This window comes from Dermacentor variabilis, unplaced genomic scaffold (genome assembly GCF_050947875.1).
Source record: "Dermacentor variabilis isolate Ectoservices unplaced genomic scaffold, ASM5094787v1 scaffold_13, whole genome shotgun sequence".
Taxonomy (NCBI): Eukaryota; Metazoa; Arthropoda; class Arachnida; order Ixodida; family Ixodidae; genus Dermacentor; species Dermacentor variabilis.
The window spans coordinates 44,604,656-44,628,456 of NW_027460291.1; the positions used below are offsets into that span (position 1 = coordinate 44,604,656).

The window sequence follows — 23,801 nt, forward strand, 5'->3', positions numbered from 1 at the left end:
GTAGTCATCTTCCGCAAGGGCGATATCGAAAAATGCGCTCTCGTGGACACGCCAGAACGTCCCGCAAAGCCCGCTGAGCCTGCAGCGCACTCTACGCAGCTTTTGAAAAGCTACGGGTGCACGTAAGATACCGTGCGTGCTCCTGTCTACTGCGCATGCGCACTGACGCCTTCGCGGCTTTGCTGCGTACGCAGAGCTGCTGCGGACGCCCAACGCTCTTAAAACAGTTACATCCTTTGGAGTGTATATCTGCCACACAACGATAATCGTCATCTGCCTTGTTTGCCTTTCCTTTCTTGAATACTCGGCGCTAGCTACTTTCCTGTCGAGATGCTGTGTCACTTTGATAACGCGCAACCCACGGAGGAGAAGCGAGGAGAGGCTCTGACCTCCCTCTTTGTGAAGCTAAAGTGAAGCCGGAAGCTGGCGTTGCTCATGGCGTTGCTCCGCCTATCGGGCCAGCTCTCCTCTCTTGTTTACATTTCTCGCGAAACCAGGCCGCGCTGCGCGCAACCGTACTGCTCGGAGCCACGCGCTCCGCAGCAATACTAAACAATCGTTAGCACGTTAGCATGGTTCCGCCTGTTACGTTTCGCCTACGACGCGCGGTAAAGCCGGCGAGGATGCAACAGACGCCAGGGCTTCGTTCAAAGCGGCAGACATTTTGGCCCGTTCGGCGCCGCCGCTACGCCTCCCTGCCAAGCGCGTCCAGGCATGTTCCAATGCCACGTGTCTTCATGTGCGTGTGTGTGTGTGTATGTGCATGTTGGTGCCCACGCTTGTCGAAGCGCGGCAGCCGGGGAGAGGAGCTCCCAACAACTGTGAAGCGAGGGGGTCCGAGCGGCGCCGACACGACGGCTGCTCCACCTTCTCTTCCCATTGTGCCCGAGTGGCGCCGACACGACGCTGCGCCACCTTATCCCATTGTTCCCGAGCGGCACAGTCACGTGCTCGTCTATAGAGGGGTTCCTTCTTGCCCTCAACTGCGAGAGTATAAAAGCAGCTGCCCCCGGACGCCAAAAAGGGGCTCCGATTTCTTCTGTTGAGTAACGTGCACTCCCGTCTCTCTACTTCGGTCAACCTGACCGCCAACTCTTTGCGATGTTAGAATAAACAAGTTGTTTTGTTGTTACCAGTCGACTCATGCTTTGCCGGGACCTTCGGATGCTTCCAGTTGTACCCCAGGCCGCCAGGCCAACGCTACCCTTGGGGCTTGCGACCCAGGTGCAACAACGGGCGTCAGCGCCGAGTTCCCAACAACTCGCGCCAGCGGTGCGATTACAACAACTGTCTGCCAGCGGTGAGATCGCGACAACGGAGGCCAGCAGCGAAGATATGCGGTTGACTGTATGCTGAGCAGCTCAACGACGATCCGGGAGCAGTGCAACGAGCCCTGTGTGATGACTGGTTGCCTGCAGCGGAACGACTGCGCTGAATTCTTGGCTGCGAGGTTTGGTGAGTGCGGGACTTTCTTCTTCTGAGCTTTGCCAGGCTTTTGTTAGTGTCAGAAACAGAGCTGGTAATTGTGGTTGTCGTTGCTGCCGGGTTAGTTTGCGGCAAGACAATAGTAGGCAGTAGAGAAAGCGGCATTCAGAGCAGCCATGGATTTGAAGTCGTTGCGCAAACCGAAATTGCTGGAGCTTGCAAGAGAGTTGGGTCTGGATGTCTCAGACAAACTCAGAAAACCAGAACTGCTAAAGGCTATTCTTGAGTTAGAGGCTGAGGATGACGAGCTGTCGGAATGCCTTGAGACTATTGAGGAGAGGTCAAAAAGACAGGAGCGCGAACTTAAAGAGCAGAAAGAGAAAGATGAGCGTGAACGAAAAGAACAGAAAGAAAAAGAAGAGCGTGAACCTAAAGAACAGAAAGAGCGAGAGCAACAAGAGCGCGACCGTCAACACGCTTTGGAAATGAAGCGTCTCGAGATAGAGATCGAACGCGCTCGTAATGGAAGTCAGGCACACGGTGCAGGAGAACGCGTATTGTTCAAAATGACTGACCTGATGCGGCCGTTTAAGCTTGGAGAGGACATTGGTTTGTTCCTGGTTAACTTTGAGCGAACGTGCGAGAAGCAGGGGTTCTCTCGGGAAACGTGGCCACAGCGCTTGCTCACTTTGTTACCCGGCGAGGCGGCCGACGTAGTCGCTCGCTTGGATAGAGAGGAGGCAGAGGATTTCGACAAAGTGAAATCGAGTCTGCTAAAAAAGTACAGGCTGTCAGCGGAGGCGTTCCGTCGGAAGTTTCGGGAAAATGAGAAAGGCAAAAGTGAGTCATATACAGAGTTTGCGTACAGGCTTATGTCAAACATGCAGGAGTGGCTCAAAGAAGAGAAAGCGTTTGGTGACCACGAGAAAGTTCTGCAGTGTTTCGGGCTAGAACAGTTTTATAGTCGGTTACCTGAGAACGTGCGGTACTGGGTCTTGGATAGGCCAGACGTTTGTACGGTGGCTAAAGCCGCTGAGCTAGCCGAGGAGTTTGTGACGCGTCGGGCTCGCGGAGCTAAGGACGGTCAAAAGGGTGAATTTGGCTCGAAGTTTGAGAGGCCGAAGTTCACACCCATGAGAGCAAAGGGGAACACACGTAGTGCGGATGCGAGTGAAAGCAGTCCAACAGAACGTAAGGAGACGGCGGCAGCCGAAGCCGAACGCAGAAAGCGGTTCGAGATGAGGCAAGCGCGCGTGTGTTATACGTGCCAGAAGCCGGGTCACTTTTCGGCGCAGTGTCCGACCAAACGTAAGGAGACGGCGGCAGCCGAAGCCGAACGCAGAAAGCGGTTCGAGATGAGGCAAGCGCGCGTTTGTTATACGTGCCAGAAGCCGGGTCACTTTTCGGCGCAGTGTCCGGAAACAAAACCAAAAGTTGTGTTTTTGTCAATATGCAGCACTGACGAGAACATGAAGCTTCTCGAGCCTTACATGCGAGACCTCCTCGTGAACGGGAAATAGTGCCGAGTGCTTCGCGATTCCGCAGCTACAATGGATGTAGTTCAGCCCTCTTACGTAGAACCCCATATGTTCACGGGCGAGTGCGCATGGATCAAGCAAGCCGTGGAAGCTCATAGCGTGTGTCTACCCGTAGCAAAAGTGCTTATTGAAGGACCATTCGGAGCGCTTGAGACGGAGGCCGCAGTGTCATCTATGCTGCCCCCCCAGTACCCGTACCTATTTTCGAACAGGTCCGATCACCTCCTGCGCGAGAAGGGGCTTTTGTTTGGTGAGGCTAGCGTTCAGGCCTTAACTAGATCGAAAGTTCGGGAGCTCGCTGCAAAGGCGGTAGTTGCGGGGCCGACGTTGTCCAACAATGAAAAAGGGTCAGAGGCGCAGCAAGCTGATATTCAGAGCACGCCTGAACTGAATAAAATTGAGTCTGTAGCGTTGAAGGCGCCAGATACTGGAGAGGAAATGCCCGATAAGGGAAAGTTAGAAGAGCTATCTGCAGATTTGCTCATCGCGCCTACGTCAGACGGACTTGATAGGTTGCTAAAAGTCAGCCGGTCGGCTTTGATAGCCGAGCAAAAAAAGGATGGCAGCCTAGAAAACGTACGCTGCATTGTCAAGGAAGGTATCGCCAAGAAAAATGCTCGTTTTGTGGAAAGAGGTGGAGTCCTGTACCGGAAGTATCTAGACCGCAGAGGAGTGGAGTTCGATCAGCTGATCGTGCCTCAATGCTATCGTCAGGATCTGTTGCGCTTGTCGCACGGGGGTTCGTGGTCCGGACACCTAGGAGTTAAGAAAACTAAGGACCGTCTCTTGCAAGAGTACTATTGGCCAGGGTGTTTTCGGGACGCAGACCACTTCGTGAGGTCATGTGACACCTGTCAGCGGGTGGGCAAACCAGGGGACAAATCGAGGGCGCCATTGAGATTGGTACCTATCATTACGGAGCCTTTTAGACGGCTCGTTATTGATACAGTGGGACCTCTGCCGGTAACAGCCACGGGGTACAGACACATTTTGACTGTGATCTGCCCAGCGACAAAGTTCCCTGAAGCAGTGCCGCTTAAAGAGCTCAGCTCAGTTGAGATAGTCAATGCACTACTGTCCATATTTGCGCGAGTTGGTTTTCCTGCGGAAATCCAATCAGATCAGGGCACAGTGTTTACTAGCGCTTTGACGACGACTTTTCTCGAAAGGTGTGGGGTAAAGCTGTTACACAGCTCAGTGTACCACCCACAATCGAATTCCGTTGAGAAGCTCCACTCCGTCATGAAGCGCGTGTTGAGAGCATTGTGTTTTGAACATCAAACTGACTGGGAGCTGTGACTGCCTGGGGTGATGTTTGCATTAAGGACCACGCCGCATGCGGCTACGGGGTTTTCGCCAGCTGAGCTGGTGTACGGTCGCTCGCTGCGATCTCCGCTTCGCATGCTTCGAGAATCGTGGGAAGGCAGGGGCGACGACCCAGTCGTGGTGGAGTACGTGCTTAAGCTCCTCGAACGCTTAAGAAGGGCACAGGAGTTGTCAGGTGAAGCAATGGCAAAGGCCCAGCAGAGGGCCAAGGTTTATTATGATCGGACAGCCAGGGCCCGTCGTTTTGAGGTGGGCGATGAGGTCATGATATTGCGCACATCGCTAAACAACAAACTAGACGTGCAGTGGGAGGGCCCAGCACGGATTGTACAAAAACTGTCAGACGTCAACTACGTGGTGAGTCTGCCAGGAAAGCGGAAAGCACAGCAAGTTTGCCACTGTAATCTGCTCAAACCTTATAGACAAAGGGAAGCAGTGGTGTGCATGATGGTAAACGTTTCTGAAGAGCTTCCGGTCGAGCTTCCGGGACTAGGCTCAGTGACGAACAGGGAAGACACCGATCAAGTCATTAGTGACTTAATCGGTAAAGCACCGCTGTCGCCTGAGCAGAAAACCGAACTACACCAGCTCTTACAAGAGTTTCAAGGTCTGTTCTCTGAGAGGCCTGGTAGGACTTCTGTCCTTACTCATGATATAGAACTTACCTCCCCAGAGCCAGTACGATCCAAGGCGTATCGGGTGTCACCCCGCCAGAGCGATATTATGGAGGCTGAGGTAAAGAAAATGCTACAGCTCGGTGTTATTGAGGCAGGTGAGAGTGATTATACCTCCCCTTTGATTTTAGTTGAGGTACCGGGCAAGGAACCTCGTCCTTGCGTCGACTACCGCAGGCTTAATTCCATCACTAAGGATCAAATTTATCCGATCCCTAACATCGAGGAGCGCCTTGAGAAAGTTAGTAGCGCTCAGTTTATTTCCACCCTAGATCTTGTCAGGAGTTATTGGCAGGTTCCACTTACAGAAGAGGCTAGTAGGTATGCGGCGTTCATTTCACCAATGGGAACATTCCGTCCTAAAGTATTGAGTTTTGGTTTGAAGAACGCGCCATACTGCTTTTCAAGCCTCATGGATAAAGTGTTGCGGGGACAGCAAGAATTCGCTTTACCGTATCTAGACGACGTAGCGATATTCTCCGCATCCTGGTCTGAGCATATGGCACACTTGCGGGCAGTGCTAACCCGCCTGCGCGAAGCGGGCTTGACAGTCAAGGCTCCTAAGTGCCAGTTAGCACAGGCCGAGGTTGTCTACCTCGGTCACGTGATTGGTCAGGGTCGTCGCCGCCCCTCTGAAATAAAGGTGGCCGCTGTGCGAGACTTCCCGCAACCGCGCACGAAGACCGATATTCGGTCGTTCTTAGGTGTCGCCGGCTACTATCAGAGGTACATCCCCAGGTACTCTGATATCGCGGCTCCCCTGACGGATGCTCTAAGAAAGACAGAGCCCCAAACAGTCGTCTGGGACGAGACAAAGGAAAGAGCTTTTAGCGCCCTAAAGAGCGCCTTAACAAGCCAGCCTGTGCTACGATCGCCAGACTATACAAAAGGGTTCGTAGTTCAGTGCGATGCTAGTGAGCGAGGCATGGGCGTTGTACTGTGCCAACGGGAAAATGGAGAAGTGGAACACCCCGTCCTGTATGCTAGTCGTAAGCTGACCAGTCGTGAGCAGGCGTATAGCGCCACCGAGAAAGCGTGTGCGTGTCTCGTGTGGGCCGTTCAGAAATTGTCATGCTATCTAGCCAGCTCGAGGTTTATCATTGAGACGGATCACTGCCCTCTCCAATGGCTGCAGACCATCTCTCCCAAAAATGGCCGCCTCCTGCGCTGGAGCCTCGCTTTGCAACAATATTCCTTTGAGGTGCGTTACAAAAAGGGGAGTCTCAACGGTAACGCCGATGGCTTAAGTCGAAGCCCCTGACGTAGGAATCAGCCTCAAAATTGTTTGTTACTGATGTTTTTCTTCCTGAGGCAGGATTTTTAACATATTGTTTTTGTGTAGTGTTTCAAAGTGATGATATGCTTTCTAGTGCAATTTTCTAATTTGTGGACGCGTTCTGCGTGCTGCTAGACTACTGTTAGGAACTAGGCAGTGGTATAAAAGGGGAAAGAGCCTGGCAGGGCTTAGTGAGGGTTGTGCCGTGCTTGCTGACTGAGCGGTTGAGTTTCAGCGTAGTTCTAACGCTTGCCGGGAACGAGAACAAAAATGTGAACTCTCCCGAAGTCACTTTGCAGTGTCCCGTGCGAAGCTGAACGAGATAACGAGGCCTTCTCTGTGCGCTGCGCTCAAGAAACGTCGAGGGACGCCCGACTTCGGTTATGAGCATCATCGAGCGACATCCCTCCGGACAGCGGATGCAGTCCCCTGACCATCGGGATCTCCTTCCCCCGGCGGGGCGGTCTGTTACGTTTCGCCTACGACGCGCGGTAAAGCCGGCGAGGATGCAACAGACGCCAGGGCTTCGTTCAAAGCGGCAGACATTTTGGCCCGTTCGGCGCCGCCGCTACGCCTCCCTGCCAAGCGCGTCCAGGCATGTTCCAATGCCACGTGTCTTCATGTGCGTGTGTGTGTGTGTATGTGCATGTTGGTGCCCACGCTTGTCGAAGCGCGGCAGCCGGGGAGAGGAGCTCCCAACAACTGTGAAGCGAGGGGGTCCGAGCGGCGCCGACACGACGGCTGCTCCACCTTCTCTTCCCATTGTGCCCGAGTGGCGCCGACACGACGCTGCGCCACCTTATCCCATTGTTCCCGAGCGGCACAGTCACGTGCTCGTCTATAGAGGGGTTCCTTCTTGCCCTCAACTGCGAGAGTATAAAAGCAGCTGCCCCCGGACGCCAAAAAGGGGCTCCGATTTCTTCTGTTGAGTAACGTGCACTCCCGTCTCTCTACTTCGGTCAACCTGACCGCCAACTCTTTGCGATGTTAGAATAAACAAGTTGTTTTGTTGTTACCAGTCGACTCATGCTTTGCCGGGACCTTCGGATGCTTCCAGTTGTACCCCAGGCCGCCAGGCCAACGCTACCCTTGGGGCTTGCGACCCAGGTGCAACAACGGGCGTCAGCGCCGAGTTCCCAACAACTCGCGCCAGCGGTGCGATTACAACACGCCGAAGAGGGCAAAACTTCCCGCGGATATTCCTTCGTCCGTTGCCATTGCCGTGGCGCAGTACATTTTGTACAGCGTTGCATGCGCGTTCATTTCACGAACTTTAGTTGCTCCTGTCCCACCTGGCCACAGCAACATCCGGTAGAGCACGGTCCAGATAACGCAGCGCAACAAAACACGGAAACCTACGCAAACCTGCCCTCACGGCGCGTTTGCCACGGTACGAAACCTACGGGGCAACACGTGTGAGCACACAGAACAATAACAAAGCCGCCATTGTGCCCCGAAAGGCGTGGCCGCTACATCAAAGAAATAGAAAAACAGCAAAAAAAGGAGAACCTACTGCGTCATTTCCTCCACACTTTTCTCCTAGCGCGCGGAGGGGGTAGGGTCTCTCCTCAGTTTCCTTCCTCCATGGCGCAACCCGTTCGTGACTAGGAAGTACCGGGCTCGCAGCGTTAAAGAAAGGAAACGCGGACAAGACCAATGACGATTACTGTTGTGGGACGAGATAAGGGCCCCAGCCATAGAGCTTCATACAGTAATTACTAGGGGGAGCTCTGGCGCTCGTGTCTACTTGAGCTGCAATGAGGGTGTTCCAGTCAGCATCTGAATTATGGAAAGTACATGGATTTGTCTAGACTTCGTCTTTCTGGCTTCAAATGGCTTCGTGACTTTGCAAATTCGTCATTTTCAACAGAGTACTGCGTAATAAATAATTAGACATATATTGAAATTATTCGACGGCAGTGTTTGGACGCAAGACTTCTAGCATAGAAGCCCGATATTGCAAGCATTTCTCCACGGACGCACGCTTCTACAAGCGGCATAGAACGCCCTTACGAATTTCTTGCAGGCAAGCCAGGGTGTTGAGGCGCTTGGCGCGTTTCAATTTGGCCACCGCGACAGGCTGAGCCGCTGCTCTTAGAAGCGATTGTGAGTGTTCGCGGAGTATTCATCACTTAGGAAAGTATAGATTTCTCTGAAATTTACGACAATGAAGGAGTATATAGCGTAACAAACAAATCCACAAGCCCGAAGAACAGACAAATCCCTGTACTTTCTATCATTCCCATGGTGGCTCAACGATCGCAGCTCCAGAGTTCCCTCTAGTAGTTATTGCACGAAACTCTATGCCGCCAGACGAAGCTATCGCACGATGCACTCTGATCTAGCGGCTCCGGTGTGACGTGGGGAATGTCCTATTCTCGCGCCGCCCGCCTCAAAGCGCTCTGAACGGCACCGGTCACGCTGGCGTCGCCGTGACGCTATCGACTGCTATTCTGGGGAGCGTCGACTTTTTGCCGGCGTAGCGTAACTTCGCCGCACGTGACGCGCGCCTGCATTGCGCCGGACTACGCTCAAGGTCGATCCAAGGTCGCGAAGCTTCGGGAGAAAAGTGGTTCCGCACAAATTGTCACCGACATCAGCAAGGGTGGTTATAGAAGCAGCGATGTGAGAAGTATGCAAGGAACTGTGCGAAAAGGAAACGAACATCGGGAAAGAAAAACAGTTTTTTTTGTTTTAATTAACACGATACACGTTGATTAATTCAACTAAAATAATAACCCTAATCATTTTATACAGGCGCGATGAGGAAAGAAAAGGCAACTATATTTTTCAGGGCCCATTATAAGAAGTGTAAGTTGACGCCGCTATAACTTGCAGCGCAATGCAGCTCTTGAAGTGCGCAGAAAGGCGCGCTGGTAAAGTGCACCTGTTACAATACGCCACCCTAACGCGTTGTGTTGTTTTGCATATCGACGCTTGTCTGAATTTGGTGGCGTCGGTAGTTTAATCGTTTTTTAACCTGTTCATTCAAAAGTAGCGAGTTACGACTGCCAGATAATTGCTTACTGTAGCTGTTTTCGTGCGACTGTGCTGGCTGACGGGCTTGGCGTTCGACAATGGGACCACCACTCAACACCTAAAGATTTTATTGGCCTCCAAAGAAATCACGTTCTGCGCAGGGGGTGCGATTTCGACACCCGTGCGGCAGTTTTTTTTGCTACATCGCTGTCTGCGCTGAAAGCTGGAAACACCCATCAAATCGAATTGCGTTTGGATATAGAAGTGCAATGGCAGCCCAACAAAGGAAATGTCACGCCTTTCAGAACAAAATGACGTCACTTCCGTTTTTATTGGATGTGGCGTCACATTATTTTTTTATTTCGCCGGAAGCGTTCCCTCGTCGCGCTAAACCCCGTGAAATACCTATGAACTGCCATGTTTTGAACGTATACGCTTCTATGGAAGCTTCGCTACAGGTATACTTACCTTGCTATATACGCGCCTTATGGGCCTACCATGCTGTCGACGGCGCTGACACACTTCATGACAAAAAAGAAAATGTGACAAAACGGCTGTTCAACAAGCGCCGACGATGTGTTAGCTAAAAGTTGGACACCACGCATTAAAAAAAAAGAAAGAGGGAGAGAGATAAATAACAAAAAAAACTTTTTCTATAACACGTTCGAAGGCTCTTCCATGTCCCATATAAAGCGGCACTCTAGTGTCATTACTATCGTGTGCTCTTCTTTTTCAGTTAACGAAAGCGAGCATATTAGGACAGTAAAAACGGAGTTTTGGCAAAACTCGCCGCATTAACATATGCAGAGGTGCCAGTTGCGACGCGATTTAACATGTTAAGCGTTGGAGTAGTTGGTGCTGCCTGATCGATGTGTTCCATGCAAGCTCATTATAGGCACGCACAACAGAATAAAGACGCACAGCGCTGAGCCATGGACTGAACTTTGCTTTCCTGAGCGCTGGTACAAATGGGTTTCGCATCGCGGAAAGAGAAAAAGACAACAGAAGCGAGGCACAAGAAGAACAACTAGGAAATAAAAAGAAATTACTGGTGCATCCATGCTGTAAAAGTGATTGGCAACTTTATTGCGATTAACAGTCTAGTTCATGATTTGTGCGCAATTGTTGATGATATGTTGTTATGTCGATTATTACTAAAAGTGGCACATATCCAGTGACCCAAGTTGGCTGGAAAAAGGTTAGGCGTGGACATACATACGTACGCGTTTTGCTTCAGTTGTCTTTTCTTGCTTTTCTGGTGCTAAGTGAACTTATAGCTGCGCCGAGAAAAATAAACTTCAGTTGTTAGGTCAGCGCTGTCTGTACTATTATTTTGTGCGAGTCTAATGCACGGGGAATATGCCAGTGAACAGTGGTCGGCAATAAATAAATAAATAAATAAATAAATAAATTCAATCAGTCAACCAGATTCAGTCAATTAAACAATCATTTCGTTCACGTTTTCACAAAACTGAGGGCGGCGAGAAAAAAAAAATCATCCTCAGATATGTCTTGTTCGACCACTGTCCATTACTTGTAAGGTGAATGACACTACTCGCATATCATATAAACATAGCCTCACACGTACTTGAGAGTGCTGAGAATCATGCGCTGGAAATTACGCGATAATATAATTTCGCTGCGAAAATTCCACAATTTAGCCTCCTGAAGAAACAGCGAGCAACATTATTGAACCGCAAAAAAACTTTGAGAGAAGTTGCAACTTGCTTTCCTAACGATCCATGATAAGCCGAAGAATGACCCATGTATATACTACCCATGAATTTCGCTGTGGCTTAAGGGTTGCTGCGCCAGATTTTCCGACAATAATATCATTAGGAAACTTTGCGGCCGAGGCTCTAAGACTGGGAATGGGACATGATGGTTAACTCGTAGGAAATGTCTTTGCCAGCTGTTGGGAGACGTAGTGCTGCTCCCTGTGAATAAGCCTGAAAGATATATAAAGCAATGCGTTCAATAACCTTGCCAGGTTCTTTTCTCCTTCTCTTATTAATTACGACAATTTGCATTGTAAATAGTCATGGATTACACGGAAAAAGCCGTGCAATCCCTGAAGAGGCCATGCCACCCTTACCGCAGCGTACAAATGAAGCAGACATGTGCAAAACACTGAAAAAGTGTTTAAAGAGAAATAAATATATCGTAATTCTAATGTGTAAACACAAACATGGCAGACACATGATATTCTTTACAGCAAATAGGAAATATTGAAATTACAGATAGCAGAGAAACAACTTGCAGATTATATAGAATATAAAAAATGAGAATGTTAAACAAATATTACGAAAGCAGACGATGGTTGACTAAAACTATCGGTGCGTTACAAGTTATTTCCATTGCGCCCCGGTAAGGAAACATCGTTTCATACATTTCTTAGATTGGTACAGGGTAATTTGATCATTTAATTTAGAAAATTTATAGAATATTTATTTAATGAGTTTGATTCCTGTGAAATATTGCTCCGGTCACCATAATTTGTTTGCGAACACGGTGTACAAATCACGGAGCATCTCAAAATGTATGGTATGTATTTAATGTTTTACTGCCAATTTCCTCATATGTGACTAGTATTGACCAAATAATTTCTAACCGAATTCTTATTTATATTGAGTTTTAATATGCATTATAGCAAATATGATAATGTATTGTGAGGTGCTCTCCAAGTAGTATAAGTTAGCTGTTGCCCGAATTCTTCGTTTTTGGAGGGAAATGACATTATATAAATTTGTTTCTGCATTTGTCGCCCAGATTGGAAGAGAGTAACTAATGTTATTATGTATAAACGCAAAATATATTTCCCGCTTAGCAGTGGTTCATAGATGATATATTAATTGATTTAGTATTCCTGCCACCCGAGAAAGATTACTTCGTAATTTACCTGTGTGTGGTGTCCACGAAAGATTTTCACGGATCACCCTTGATGCCAGTTACCCTTGAGGCCCAGTTCCGTGAATTCTCAACTAACTATCCCTTTCCTTCCCTACTGGCACCCTGCAGGATTCTGGGGCAGCGAGTGAAGCCGGCGGCCTGCAGACGGGTCACGTGATACTTGAAGTTCAGGGCGTGTCCACGCGCAGGATGAGCCACGGTCACGTGGCCAAGATGATCGCCGATGCCTACTACGGCAACCCCGGTGGAGTGTCCCTACTCGTCGGCCAGGGTCCGGCCAGACCTCGCCGGCAGTCCGTCATGATCGTCGATGACTAGGGCCTCAACCAACGGGCGGCGTTAGGACCTGAATTGGGGTCGCCTCGCGTGCGCCCACTAGCTCAGCCTTGGACTTCGTCAATCTCATGTTCCTCTGCAGCGACTAGAAAATGATATGCGGCGTTGTTGTGCGACGAGTCACTGCTGGGAAGCCGCAGGGCGATGCGCAAGGAGTGCGCGAAAACCACGACAAGTGCGCGTTGATCCATGTCCGAAGCGTCAGCATGATTGTTCACTTTCGCTGTCAACGAGGTCCTTGGTCATGGCCACCGAGGATTAGACGCCGCCTTTAGGTTGGTATAAACAGTTTAAACGGTACAAACAGTACAAACAGTCGAGCGGCCTGTCGGGCGGTAATATTGCGTGTATTCGCGGGCTTCTTTCACGCTGCCAAAAAAGTATATATGTATATATGTATATATATGTATATATATAATGCCAACTGGTGTTTTGAGCCAGTAAAGCGTCAGCATTGCGTGCCCAGCAAATACGGCGAAGACGACGCAGTCAAAAAGATCCCGCTCTAGCTGCAGAACCATCCCTCCGTCTCGGCCATTTTTCGTGTCTGGCTGCTGGTACTGTTGCTTGCTCTTGCCTTAGCGCGTGACAATATGCGCGAGCAGAAGGGCACCCGAGGGGCTCGAATCTGGTTAATTACAGGCATAAAAAGCGAACAAACAATGACGCCAACCAAAGCATACATGAAATCAACTTCTGTGTTTCAAAGTGAAATAACTTGCCGCCGGTGTGACCAGAACCTGCAACCTCTGCATTACGCGAGCGTTGCACTACCAATTGTGCTACGGCGACGACTATCAATTGATGTATACAGGGTGTTTCACTTAACTTGAGCCAAACTTTAAAAAAATATGCAAATCGTACGTAACTGGACAGAACAAAGGTAATGTTGTTTGCCATTGCTTGGAGATACTCAGGTTATATTTTGCATTCCGCCTAATTATATAATTGGTGTTAATTAATCAACGTCTCAATTATTATAATCAAATCAAAAGTGTCAATGATAAAATTGTACAGTAACATGAAAAACTCCCATAACAGCTTTCTGTTGCACCATACGTGCTACATAAACGTGTTTTTCCGAGCGTCAAAGAAGCCCGCAAATACACACAAAGTGCCTCTATCGGCCAGCCGCGCGGCAATCCTTGAAGTAGATAGACGCCTTGCTTTCTTCTTAATTTTTTTTCTCTTTTCTTTCTCACAACGCTGGTGCAGCTGCGCATCAAACAGTGCCTCGAAAAGAGCACTTATCGAGTCCTTTGCCATACCGAGATATACAGCCGGACAGAAAACACTTCATCGTTTGCTGTTCTCCAGTACCACCTCTTCAAACGCGAACATCAACACATATCGTTTCGTCGGGCATGGTTAAAAATACTGCAGATATAGTCAACGAATAACCGAACGCGAAGAATACGTAGCACGTAACTTTCACAGTTTGGGGTACAGCGACACTTCCACGCAGACGTTCGGACGTGAAAGACGAGTAGTTCAGTATAGTGCCGTTTCCTATAACTTTATTTTTTTCTCTGCTTTCACCAAGGACGCCGCCTCGTCGTGACTGAGGCACCGCCGCCGCCAACTTTTGCCACTCTAGCGCCTGCGCACACGAAACCAAGCTGCAGTATTATTTCCACGCGCCTCGGCTGACGGCGCTACGCAAGGAAAAAAAGTCATGGAGCTTTACAAGAATGGGAAAAAAGAAATTAGAATGGAAAATGTGTACGATAACACAAAGGGCAGTGTCTTGCTACTTGAGGCTCGAACCGGCTGCCTAAGGGGAAAGAACAGTCCGGAGGAAATACTCGCAACAAGATGAGGCATGTGTATACTGCAGCGATAATCCGGAGGCCACTCGGTACTTCCAAATGGAATGCGTAGGCATTCACCCCGTGAGACCCGTAGATAACGTACATCTTTCTGAAGCACTGGGATTTAAAGTGAACGGAAACATCAACCGGTCAGCAGTCGAGATAAGCAATAGGCGTGTGGATTATTGATGGAAAAGAAGGAGCAGGGAAGAAATTGATATGACCGGATCCGTTACAGGCATAGGTAGCGGTACGAGGTAGATTGAGAAGTTTTGAAGAAGAGGAAAAGATTAAAGAGTTGTATACAAAAATGATAGAATGAAAAGCATGTACAGTATACCTGATGAACTCAAGCAAACTAGGTGACTCTTTATCACCGCCCCGTTTCAAAGGGGATGCCAGTAACTCATCATCATCCTCATCATCATAATCCTCAGTCAGATAGGCAAAATGCTAGTGGCGGTAGATGTAGTAAAATCGGATTATATCAAGCAGGTTAGAGGACTGTTGTCCCACCCCGTTTCAAAGGGGATGCCAATAAACGCAATAGTGATCATCATCATTATCATCAAGTCGACCGGGTACCGTAAGGGAGGAGAAAACGTGTGCGAACGCGATGAAGGGGATGGGAGAGAGAGAGAGAGCAAAGCAATGAACTAGACGTCCGGATTCCGTGCCTCAGCTGGACCCAAAATTGTGACAGAAAATCGATCGGAAGCGTAGCTATCAACGTACCCGCACCAGCGACCACCCGGACACGCAGTGGCAAACGAATTGAACTTTATCGCATAACCAGCCTTGCGATAATGCTAATTTAACATGGCGGAAGCGACTTTCGGATTTGGGGGCATGTCTTAAGTAAAGGTTGTGGCGTAGTCCACGTAGTGGTGGGGTAAATGAAGTGAACGCATTGTCCATAATTGTTTGGTATGTATTGCGTTTTTTCTATGAGATGACCGAGAGTAAAGGGTAACCGGGTTCAAGCAGCGCTCGGATGTTTGAGCGGGACGAAATGAAAACAGAAAACGTCGGACTGGAGCACTTTTTGTGAATAATCTTCAAGCAGCGCAAGCAACAGTCGTGACACTTATTCTTTATAAGACGGCAGTAGCACCAGAAGACGTTTCACTTACTCTACTGTTCAACGGAACAGCGCACCTGAAGCTCGGCGAGTCGTAATTAGTGAGCTATCCTAACTCAGCTTATCCGATAAAGAATACCGGCTTTTCCTCCAAGTATGTGCTACGGTGATGTTCTCAACATTGCGAACACTGTGAACATGTGTGTTGTCTGACATTATCTGCTCTCTGCTTTCAGCGTGAAGTCCCTGCAGCAGCCGAATCTTTGCCTACCTTTCCCGAATGTCGACCGACGAAGCGCACAGCGGAAGCGGTTGCCTTGCCTAGAGGCTCAAGGGCAAGCGTTGGTGGGGGCCACCAGCGCAGTCTCCCGCGGTCACTGCAGTGTCTCGTTTTCGTGATCAAGGCGACACAAACTGGCGATACTTTTTTGAACTTTTTATTACAAACTATACACTGCATCTGATATCACTGCAGAGTGGAGTGCAAAAGAACTGCTTCAGGTTATGCCTGCCTGCACCAGGTGCACTACTTGTGATGCTAACACGAAGGCTTGGAAGCTTCTGCTGTGAAGCTGCGAGTGGCTGCCGCTCGAGCAGTGATGCTGCTTTATTTGTTATCTGTACGCAGTGCAAGTCTGTATATCTTGCCGATACATATCGTTTCGAGGGCGCTGACTTGCGGCCATCGTGCACAATATGTGTTCATTTAGAGAGTGTATGCAGCGCCATGGTTTTTCCACCACATATGAAGTGATCAGCGATGAATTGCTCTCTCGGACATTATGTTGCTAACAGGTTCTTCGTTTTTTGTAGCTGTATTATGATTTAGCATTATCCTAGAGAGAGAGAGAAAGAAAACGCTCAGCACGGTGTGAACAAGATTGAATATGGCAGCCATGGTTTATTTGGCGCACTTAGTATTTCATACGGTGCACGGGTCCCACACGAAGTAAGCTATCATGACGCTGCGGCCACGTGTTATATGTGAAGCATATTCCGGTAATGATTAAATTTCTGCGGACTATCAGAAAGTTTCGTAGGCGCAGTTCTCCTTAACGGCTTACTTTACAACTTTTTTCTTCATTTACAAAGGGTAAAAAAAAAAACATTTGTCGCGATTTCGAGCTCCTGCTGCGTGTTTGAAAGCAGGGGTAGCTTCACGCTACTACATTGCTTGACGGGTCAAAGAGAGAAATACGGTATTTTTTGTCGCAACAATATGAAATAGCTCGATAGATATACATATTTAGGTTCTATCAGTTAGGCAAACTCTAAAAGCAGTGCAGGTCACCTGAAAGTAGCACAAGCATAAAGGTCATCGTCACATCTCTGCTCTCCGGCTATCATCTGTTGTCGTCGGCGCTGCATTTAGATTGTAGACCTCGATACAGGTACATATAGTGCACTTGCGCAAATTACGCTGAGCCATTGACTCACTAGCGGAAAGATGCCCTATGCCAAGACACTCGTGATAAGGCGCACCTTCACTATAAACGGTCTCTACGACCACCAGATTTTCTATCACCGCATTGAAAAGACAGTAGTGATGTTAGCATGAATTTCACATGTCGCCCTTCGATCACCGCGAATAGAACTTAGAGAGGTGAGTACTTCTGTTCAGCACTTGCTTATGCTACCGCAAGTAGCTCAGTCACCGATTATACGATCATCTCACGGAACCACGGAGAACTCTTCTTCGAGCCAGCTTGCTCAAACTTCTTCCAATGGGTTAAAACTTCGGATTTCAAAATCAAAACGTATTTCCAAGAAGCACCGAGAAGTTACTAGCTCTATTGAAGTATGAAGGATTAGGCACGCGTCGTGCAAAAATATTAGAGTGCCTGCAACTCCATTATGCGGCAACTGTTTGTTCCACGTTTAACTCCATTTTCGAACATTATTATGTTTTTTTCTGCTAGCGCCCGAACAGGGGCCACGTACACCTTTTAGATTTAAGAACTCGGTAACGATTCATATAACTGTAGAGAGTGCTCAGAGCGCACGCCAGGCTCTGAGCACATGCCCGCGCCCCTTCCCACTATGTCGCCTCGCTGCCACAACTCCAACACAGAACTTCTTTCCGTATGACAATATCTGCTTCTCGTATCTGCTTTCCTACAAATTATACGCCTGCAAAGAGATTACCACTTCTTCCTTGGTAGTTTGCTCACAGCCATAAGTGTCAGGTGTGGAGGCGACCACGAGAGGGAGATTAGGCGGCAACGTTTTATGACGACCGGCCAGCCATAATGGCGATTGGTCCCGGGCGCGGTAGTTCAACGCCACCGCTCAGACCGGGCGTGCTTTCGTGTTATCCGTGTGCGAAACCTACACGCGGCGCTGTTCTTGCTCGGTGACGCTGTGGTGGATTGTAGCGCTCCCCGCCACACGGAGATAAGTATAATTCTCATCACCGGCTCTGAAGTAAATTAAGCGGTTTTACGTGTCAAAACCACCATCTGATTATGAGGCACCCGGTAGGGACAGACTCCGGAGTAATTTGGACAACATGAGGTTCTTTAACGTGCACCTATTTCTAAGTACACGGGTGTTTTCGCATTTCGCCCCCATCGAAATGCGGCCGCCATGGCCTGGATTTGATGTGCCGACCTCGTGCTTAGCAGGCTCTGGAGTAGCTGTCTTTGTTCCTGCTTTACAATTCCTGCAAAATCCATCTTACAGGGATAGTTCAACCACACCGGGGATCTATAGCAAATATGTAATGTTCCATTCACAAACAACCACCATAAAACTGTGGAAGCTTGGGCGCGTTGACCTCGATAGTTCATGGTGGTGTTTTCTGCGGCGCATGTGTGACTATAGGAAAAGTACAGAGAAAGAGCGCTGACATCCAACTGACTTTTATTTCCGAGAAGAGCAGTATATAGATAGGTGACTAAAAATTAATAACAAAACCAGGTATAAAAAAAAGTCGAGTCAGTTCGCCTATAGCACGTGCCCATGATTGACCCTCAACCCAGTTAACTAATCACGGTCAAGGCGTGATCCCCTTCTTGATCAGTGCGTTGTGCTGGCAAGGCACAGGTCCCAGTACTAGAAGCAGAACCAATCTACATTCTCGGTGACTGCTGCGGAAGCATCCCTTCCATCGCACTATGACACCTATCACGCCGCTTCCCATTCTGAATGGAGACGACTGTTCTTTGATGACTGCGTAACTTTTATTCACTCTTTTGCTTACCCATCGGAACGGCCGACAGTGCTTTCGGTGACAACTGCGATATAAATAAAAAAAATTAAACTATGGGGTTTTACGTGCCAAAACCACTTTCCGATTATGAGGCACGCCGTAGTTGAGGATCAAAAGCGTGGCAGTTTGGGCGAGTTGGTATGTCCTGACTGTTTTAGGCTTGTAGCGCAGCTCAGAAAGAGCAAAAAAGGAAGGAGGTAGGGGTGATCAAAGGGAACGGAAAAAAGAGTGAACTCTACTCTGTTTTGCGTTTAGACCACCTCGGGTTCTTTAACGTGCACCTAAATCTAAGTACACGGGTGTTTTCGCCCCCTTCGAAATGCGGCCGCCGTTGCCAGGTTTCGATCCCACGACCTCGTGCTCAGCAGTTCAACACCATAGCCACTGAGCAACCACAGCGAGTCATGGAAATGAAACCATCAAGCTCATTTTTTTCCGTTATCCTCACTACGGCGCACAAAGACGGTCCCGCGCGACCATGCTAGCGCGTCTAGATGACTGGCGCTTTCGGAGCAGACGATTTTGGACATCTAGACAGCGCGGTCGTCACCCCAGAAGACGACGAAAGCGCTACAGGGCATCCTGCTTCAAGTGACTTAAACGACTTTAACAGTTCCGCACTTTCAGTCGTGCTTGTGTTTTCTTTCTCCGCATTATATTTCATTTCTTGCTGCCTTTCCTTATCTCTCCCTTAGTGTAGGGTAGCAAACTGGACTTTTCCCTTCCGGTTAACCTCTCTATCGTTCCCCCATCTCACTTATCTGCCTCCCTCTCGAAAATGGAGTTAAGTGTGGGCTACTGCCACGAGAGCAGTTGCTGTCTCGTCGAATGACTATTGTATGAACCGGCGTCTAGCTGTCAAGGTAAAGCAGGAACGTGCACTCGTGCACATATTTACGCCACCGGTGACACTGCTGGTGCCTACGGCGTGCAGCGTCGTGCGTAAAGCAAAACTGCACTAGTGCAGGACCGCCCTGGCTCAGTGCGAACACCATCTTGCCGCCCTTTTACCCTTCAGAGAGAAGCAAGTGTTATCACCTATCATTTTACCATTATTACACCATGGCCATGGCCCCATATTTCTTTCTAGTTAGAAAAAGAGGTATGTACCGCACAGCTTTGAAAAAGCGCTCTGCTGTACCCGATATTTTTGGCATTAATTAACTGGTCACTCGCCGGTGCGGGTTAGTAGCTGTGAGGATGTGCTGCCGAGCAAGTCGTCAAGCGTTCGATTGCCAGCCATGGTGGCTGCATTTTGATAAATGCGAAATGTTAAATGCAATAGGGGGTGGGGGGGGGGATGCTTCTCTACTGAGCATTCGGAGCACCTTAAAAAAAATTCTTAGGCAGTGAAAATAATTCCGGAGCCCTTCACAAGACCTTAGCCCCCAGGGCTGTGCTGGGATGTTAAGCCTTGCGAATGGCTCATGAATATTACGTGGCGTTGTCGAAAAGCGGGCATTGCACACACGGAGAATCGTTTCCCGTAATTTTGGTAGCATCGAAATGTATAGAAATCCGAGAATGAGGAAATAGACACACTGGAGAACGCAGTCTGTGTTGTTTCGCCTCGAGCGAACACACCCTTCTACAGATACATACGCGTCTGAAATGGTGCGGCTCCTCTATCGCTGACTACAAGTTTCTCAACTAGCTGCGCTATTCGGTTCAGCTTTGGCTGGGCTCACTACGGCCTAAGTTCTTCGACGGAGGACTCGCCTATACCGTGTACCCAGAGTCTCGCATAACTGTAGCTTCGCTGCATTCCGGTCGGCGAATTCTCGGCTGGCTCCGCATTTCCGGAGGAAGAACACACGCTCTCCTGGCCTTTCGCGGAGAGCTTTAGCAGGCCCCTACGAGCAGAAGACTGACGCGCCGTAGTTTCTCATGAGTGTAACCTGTCTACAATGGGTTTAAAAACTCCATTGCTTATGGTCAAAGTGCGGTGCACACGACAACAGAGAGAGTTGGCCCAAGCGTGGCCTACGAAACTCTCAGCTCAGCCGTGGCAAGAATATTGAATAAGATGTATAAGCACCCTAGCACACACACACAAAAAAAAGCGTTGATTCTGGTCCTTGACGCTGTGACGACGGGCTGGTGTCATTTTGCTGCGCCGCGTTTGCGTTGGTTGTACGAGGAGGTGACGATTGGTCCGTGGTGTCTTGTGCTCCTCTGCTTCGTCTCGTGACGTTAAGAACAGTCGTTTCTTGTTTCGAGGAGTCGATTATCCTATTCATGCATGCACATACATACATCATATATATGTCTACGAAGGTGGTTCTATAAGCTTGTTGTATGCTTTCGTATTGTGCGCGGTGTCATCTGTGAGTGCGCATGACGAGAACATTGTACTCTTGTTGTTATGACGTTTTATTGTCGTGTAGATGAGCAAAGTTTTTATAGGGCACATTTGCGGTAAAATAAGTTCGGAGGGGGGGGGGTAGGGGGCGGGCTCATAGGTATACGATGGCCGGTGGTTTTCGTACGTGGTGGGGGTTTTTTAATGGTAGTGTTTGACTAGGTCATCTACTCTAAAGGATATCGTACAAAATAGGGAGAGAGCTACCGTTTGCCTGAGGGGGCCTATCTACATGTATACACTACATAGATGACTGTTACTTCGCAGTGGAATGTTTAGGCTTGATCTCTGGAGGTGACGGCGGATTTTGTACCTATCGGAAACTCTCAACGTGCATCCATCGGCGCGCACCAGCGTCGAAAGGCTTCCACGTGTCAGTGTTACGTATACAGTAGCGACGTTTCTTCGGCACCGCATTTGCACTTTGTGTACACAAATAGAGACTGTTTTTATAGAAGTTTTCTTGTGCGGTGTAGTGTATAGTGCAAAGTTTGTCAATATGTAAGACGGCAGTTTACTGTGCGACATTTACAATGCTTTCTAGAAGCTGCCGCACCCAGCCTGTACGTGAACCTCTGTGATCTTTTGTGCTGAGGCTGAGATGGCCCTGCTGCGCAGAACACGTGATCACACTATCCGATTCTCCTAGCGTGACATTGCAGTTCGATGCACATTCGCGCACACTGCTGAGTCCAAACTCATTCTTCGTGTAAATTTATTTGCTTACGTTGTGCCACGCGATGCAAAGGTGATACTGCAAGCGATAAGAACGGAAATGATTTCCACGAGAAACATCTCAACTGAGGTGGATATTGCCTCGCATGTTTAGAGAGACCCTGAAACACCTATACTCGAAGCGTAGTTAACACATTGGAATGCGTATGTAGGCTGCTATTGTTGGGACGAGTGTCGTAACATATTTGTCAGTAACCCAAAAGCCTAGTTCCGTAAACAAAACTGGCACGACACATCAAGCTTAGGTTCACTTCAGCAGTCTTCTCAAGTATAGTTTGAAAGCCGGCAGGAGATTACTGTCCGGCCCTATTCAACATTTTTTTTTTGTCTGTATTGTAAGGAATTCAAGGCAACGGTGTCACATGTAGCTCTTACCGTAAAGTACGGGAAGGAACATGGGTAACACATGTGTTATACCTGTAGGGGACACCGCGCACTGCTTAAATAATACCATCACAGGCAAATAGGAAAGATCGGGCCCCTCATGGCAGTTGCACTGTTTCAGTCAGCGTTCTGCCTTATCTCAGTCTGTTTTTTTTTCTTTATTTATGTCAGTTTGCTGCCCAACCAGACGAGATGTCGTTTAATTTAGGGTTTCAGCTGTCGAACATCCATGACATACCAACCGTATTCTGTGTTTTCGGTTACGGCCTACAATCGTAATCTATGTAATGTGTTGCATTGCTATCCAGGTCATTTAGTTCGATCGTCCAATGTCAGCAATCTGCGGGAATCCAACAACTGACGTAAATTAGCTCGGCAAAGACCGGCAAAGAAGCACGCATTCTTTGAGAAGTGGGTTGCGACAGCTTCCAGTTTCCCGTGCGCGCCGTAAGCTTGTCGCAAGGTGTAACAATACCGTATAGACTCGTGTAAGGGCCGCGTTCATGTAAGGGTTGCGTCCCCAACTTGCCAGCCCAAAATTTGAAAAATGGCGAGAGCTGCGCGTTGACATCTGATGCAATGTTACATTCAGGGATCCGGGGGAGTGGAGAAATCACCGGCAGCGCCGGCTCCGTTTTGACCAAACGATTCGGCCCCGTGTAAGGGCCGCACCTCGTCAAAATTGCAAAAAAAGTAGGGCCCTTGCACGAGTCTACACGGTATAGGCTACATTTGAAGTCTTCGTAAAATGCCTTTTGACTTCTTTTTTGTTGACAAAGCTTCAAGGGTGTTTGAGGGTTTCTTTACCAAGTAACAAAGTGGGCAATCTACTACACTTTTGTATGCGTGTTGTTCTCCAGAATGGAAGTAAAAGCTATAAGTTTCAATTAACCGACTACATAGATGAAATAATTCAAAAATCCGTTTTTTTAGGTTGTTTTCCAGATATTTTATTGACAATTTAGGACAGGCGGTGTACGATCCTAGTCGTTGTCGCCTATGGAACTCCCACGAACGAGTTGCACTTTCATTGCATTACAGAACTTTTTATATCAGGTAAGCAAAACGCCTGCAAATAACATACTACACGAAATCTCCGATGCACAAATGCTCGGGGCATGCGCCCTCTATTTCACTGTGCACTCAAGCCTCTCGTGTGGGCCATAATAACTAGCTCCACTTTTTATAGAAATGCATTTGACTTAGAAAAGCATATGTGGATGTGAAGCTCGATCGGCGGCGCTGCCCTGATTATGATCGGAAAAATATGCTTGGTCGACCAAATAGACGCCCGGTATTTTGTCGACGCATTTGTATAGAGAAGCTGCAAGCAGCGAAAATACGAAGATATGGCAGGCCTACATGGTCAGTTTGTATGTGCGCAATTTATTTTAGGAAAAATTGTACTGACGAGACGATTATTACGGCGGGACAAGCTTGACTTGCCGAAGATGACTAAATTCGACGAAGATATGGAGCGTGAATTTCTTCTCTGCAAAAAAAATGAAAAGCGACGTATTCACGTGACTATTTGCATTTCGAACATAGTTTGTAAGCGGCGATGGCAGCAATGGTGTGGTCACAGCCGTGACCCCCACACTCGAGCGAATGAAATAGGGACGTATATAGTAGCATCGTGTTAACGAATGATCAGTGATTTACGGGAGGGAGCTGTTATCGCGAGTTAGAGTTGTTGAACTCTACTGGGCCAACAACATGAAAATTGATTCTAACAAAACCCGTCTGGGCTTGC

At 48.5% G+C, this 23,801-nt stretch overlaps 1 protein-coding gene across 2 annotated transcripts in view; it reads left to right on the forward strand.

The window, feature by feature from the left end:
* LOC142566856 (whirlin-like) overlaps positions 1-19,883 on the forward strand; it is a 428,510-nt gene extending 408,627 nt beyond the window's left edge. For both annotated transcript variants that reach the window (XM_075677763.1, XM_075677764.1), the window contains exons 12-13: positions 12,237-12,739; positions 15,593-19,883. In XM_075677763.1, coding sequence (XP_075533878.1) covers positions 12,237-12,446 — 210 coding nt within the window. In that variant the 3' untranslated portion in view covers positions 12,447-12,739; positions 15,593-19,883. The remainder of the gene's footprint in view (positions 1-12,236; positions 12,740-15,592) is intronic.
* The last annotated feature ends 3,918 nt before the right edge of the window (positions 19,884-23,801 follow it).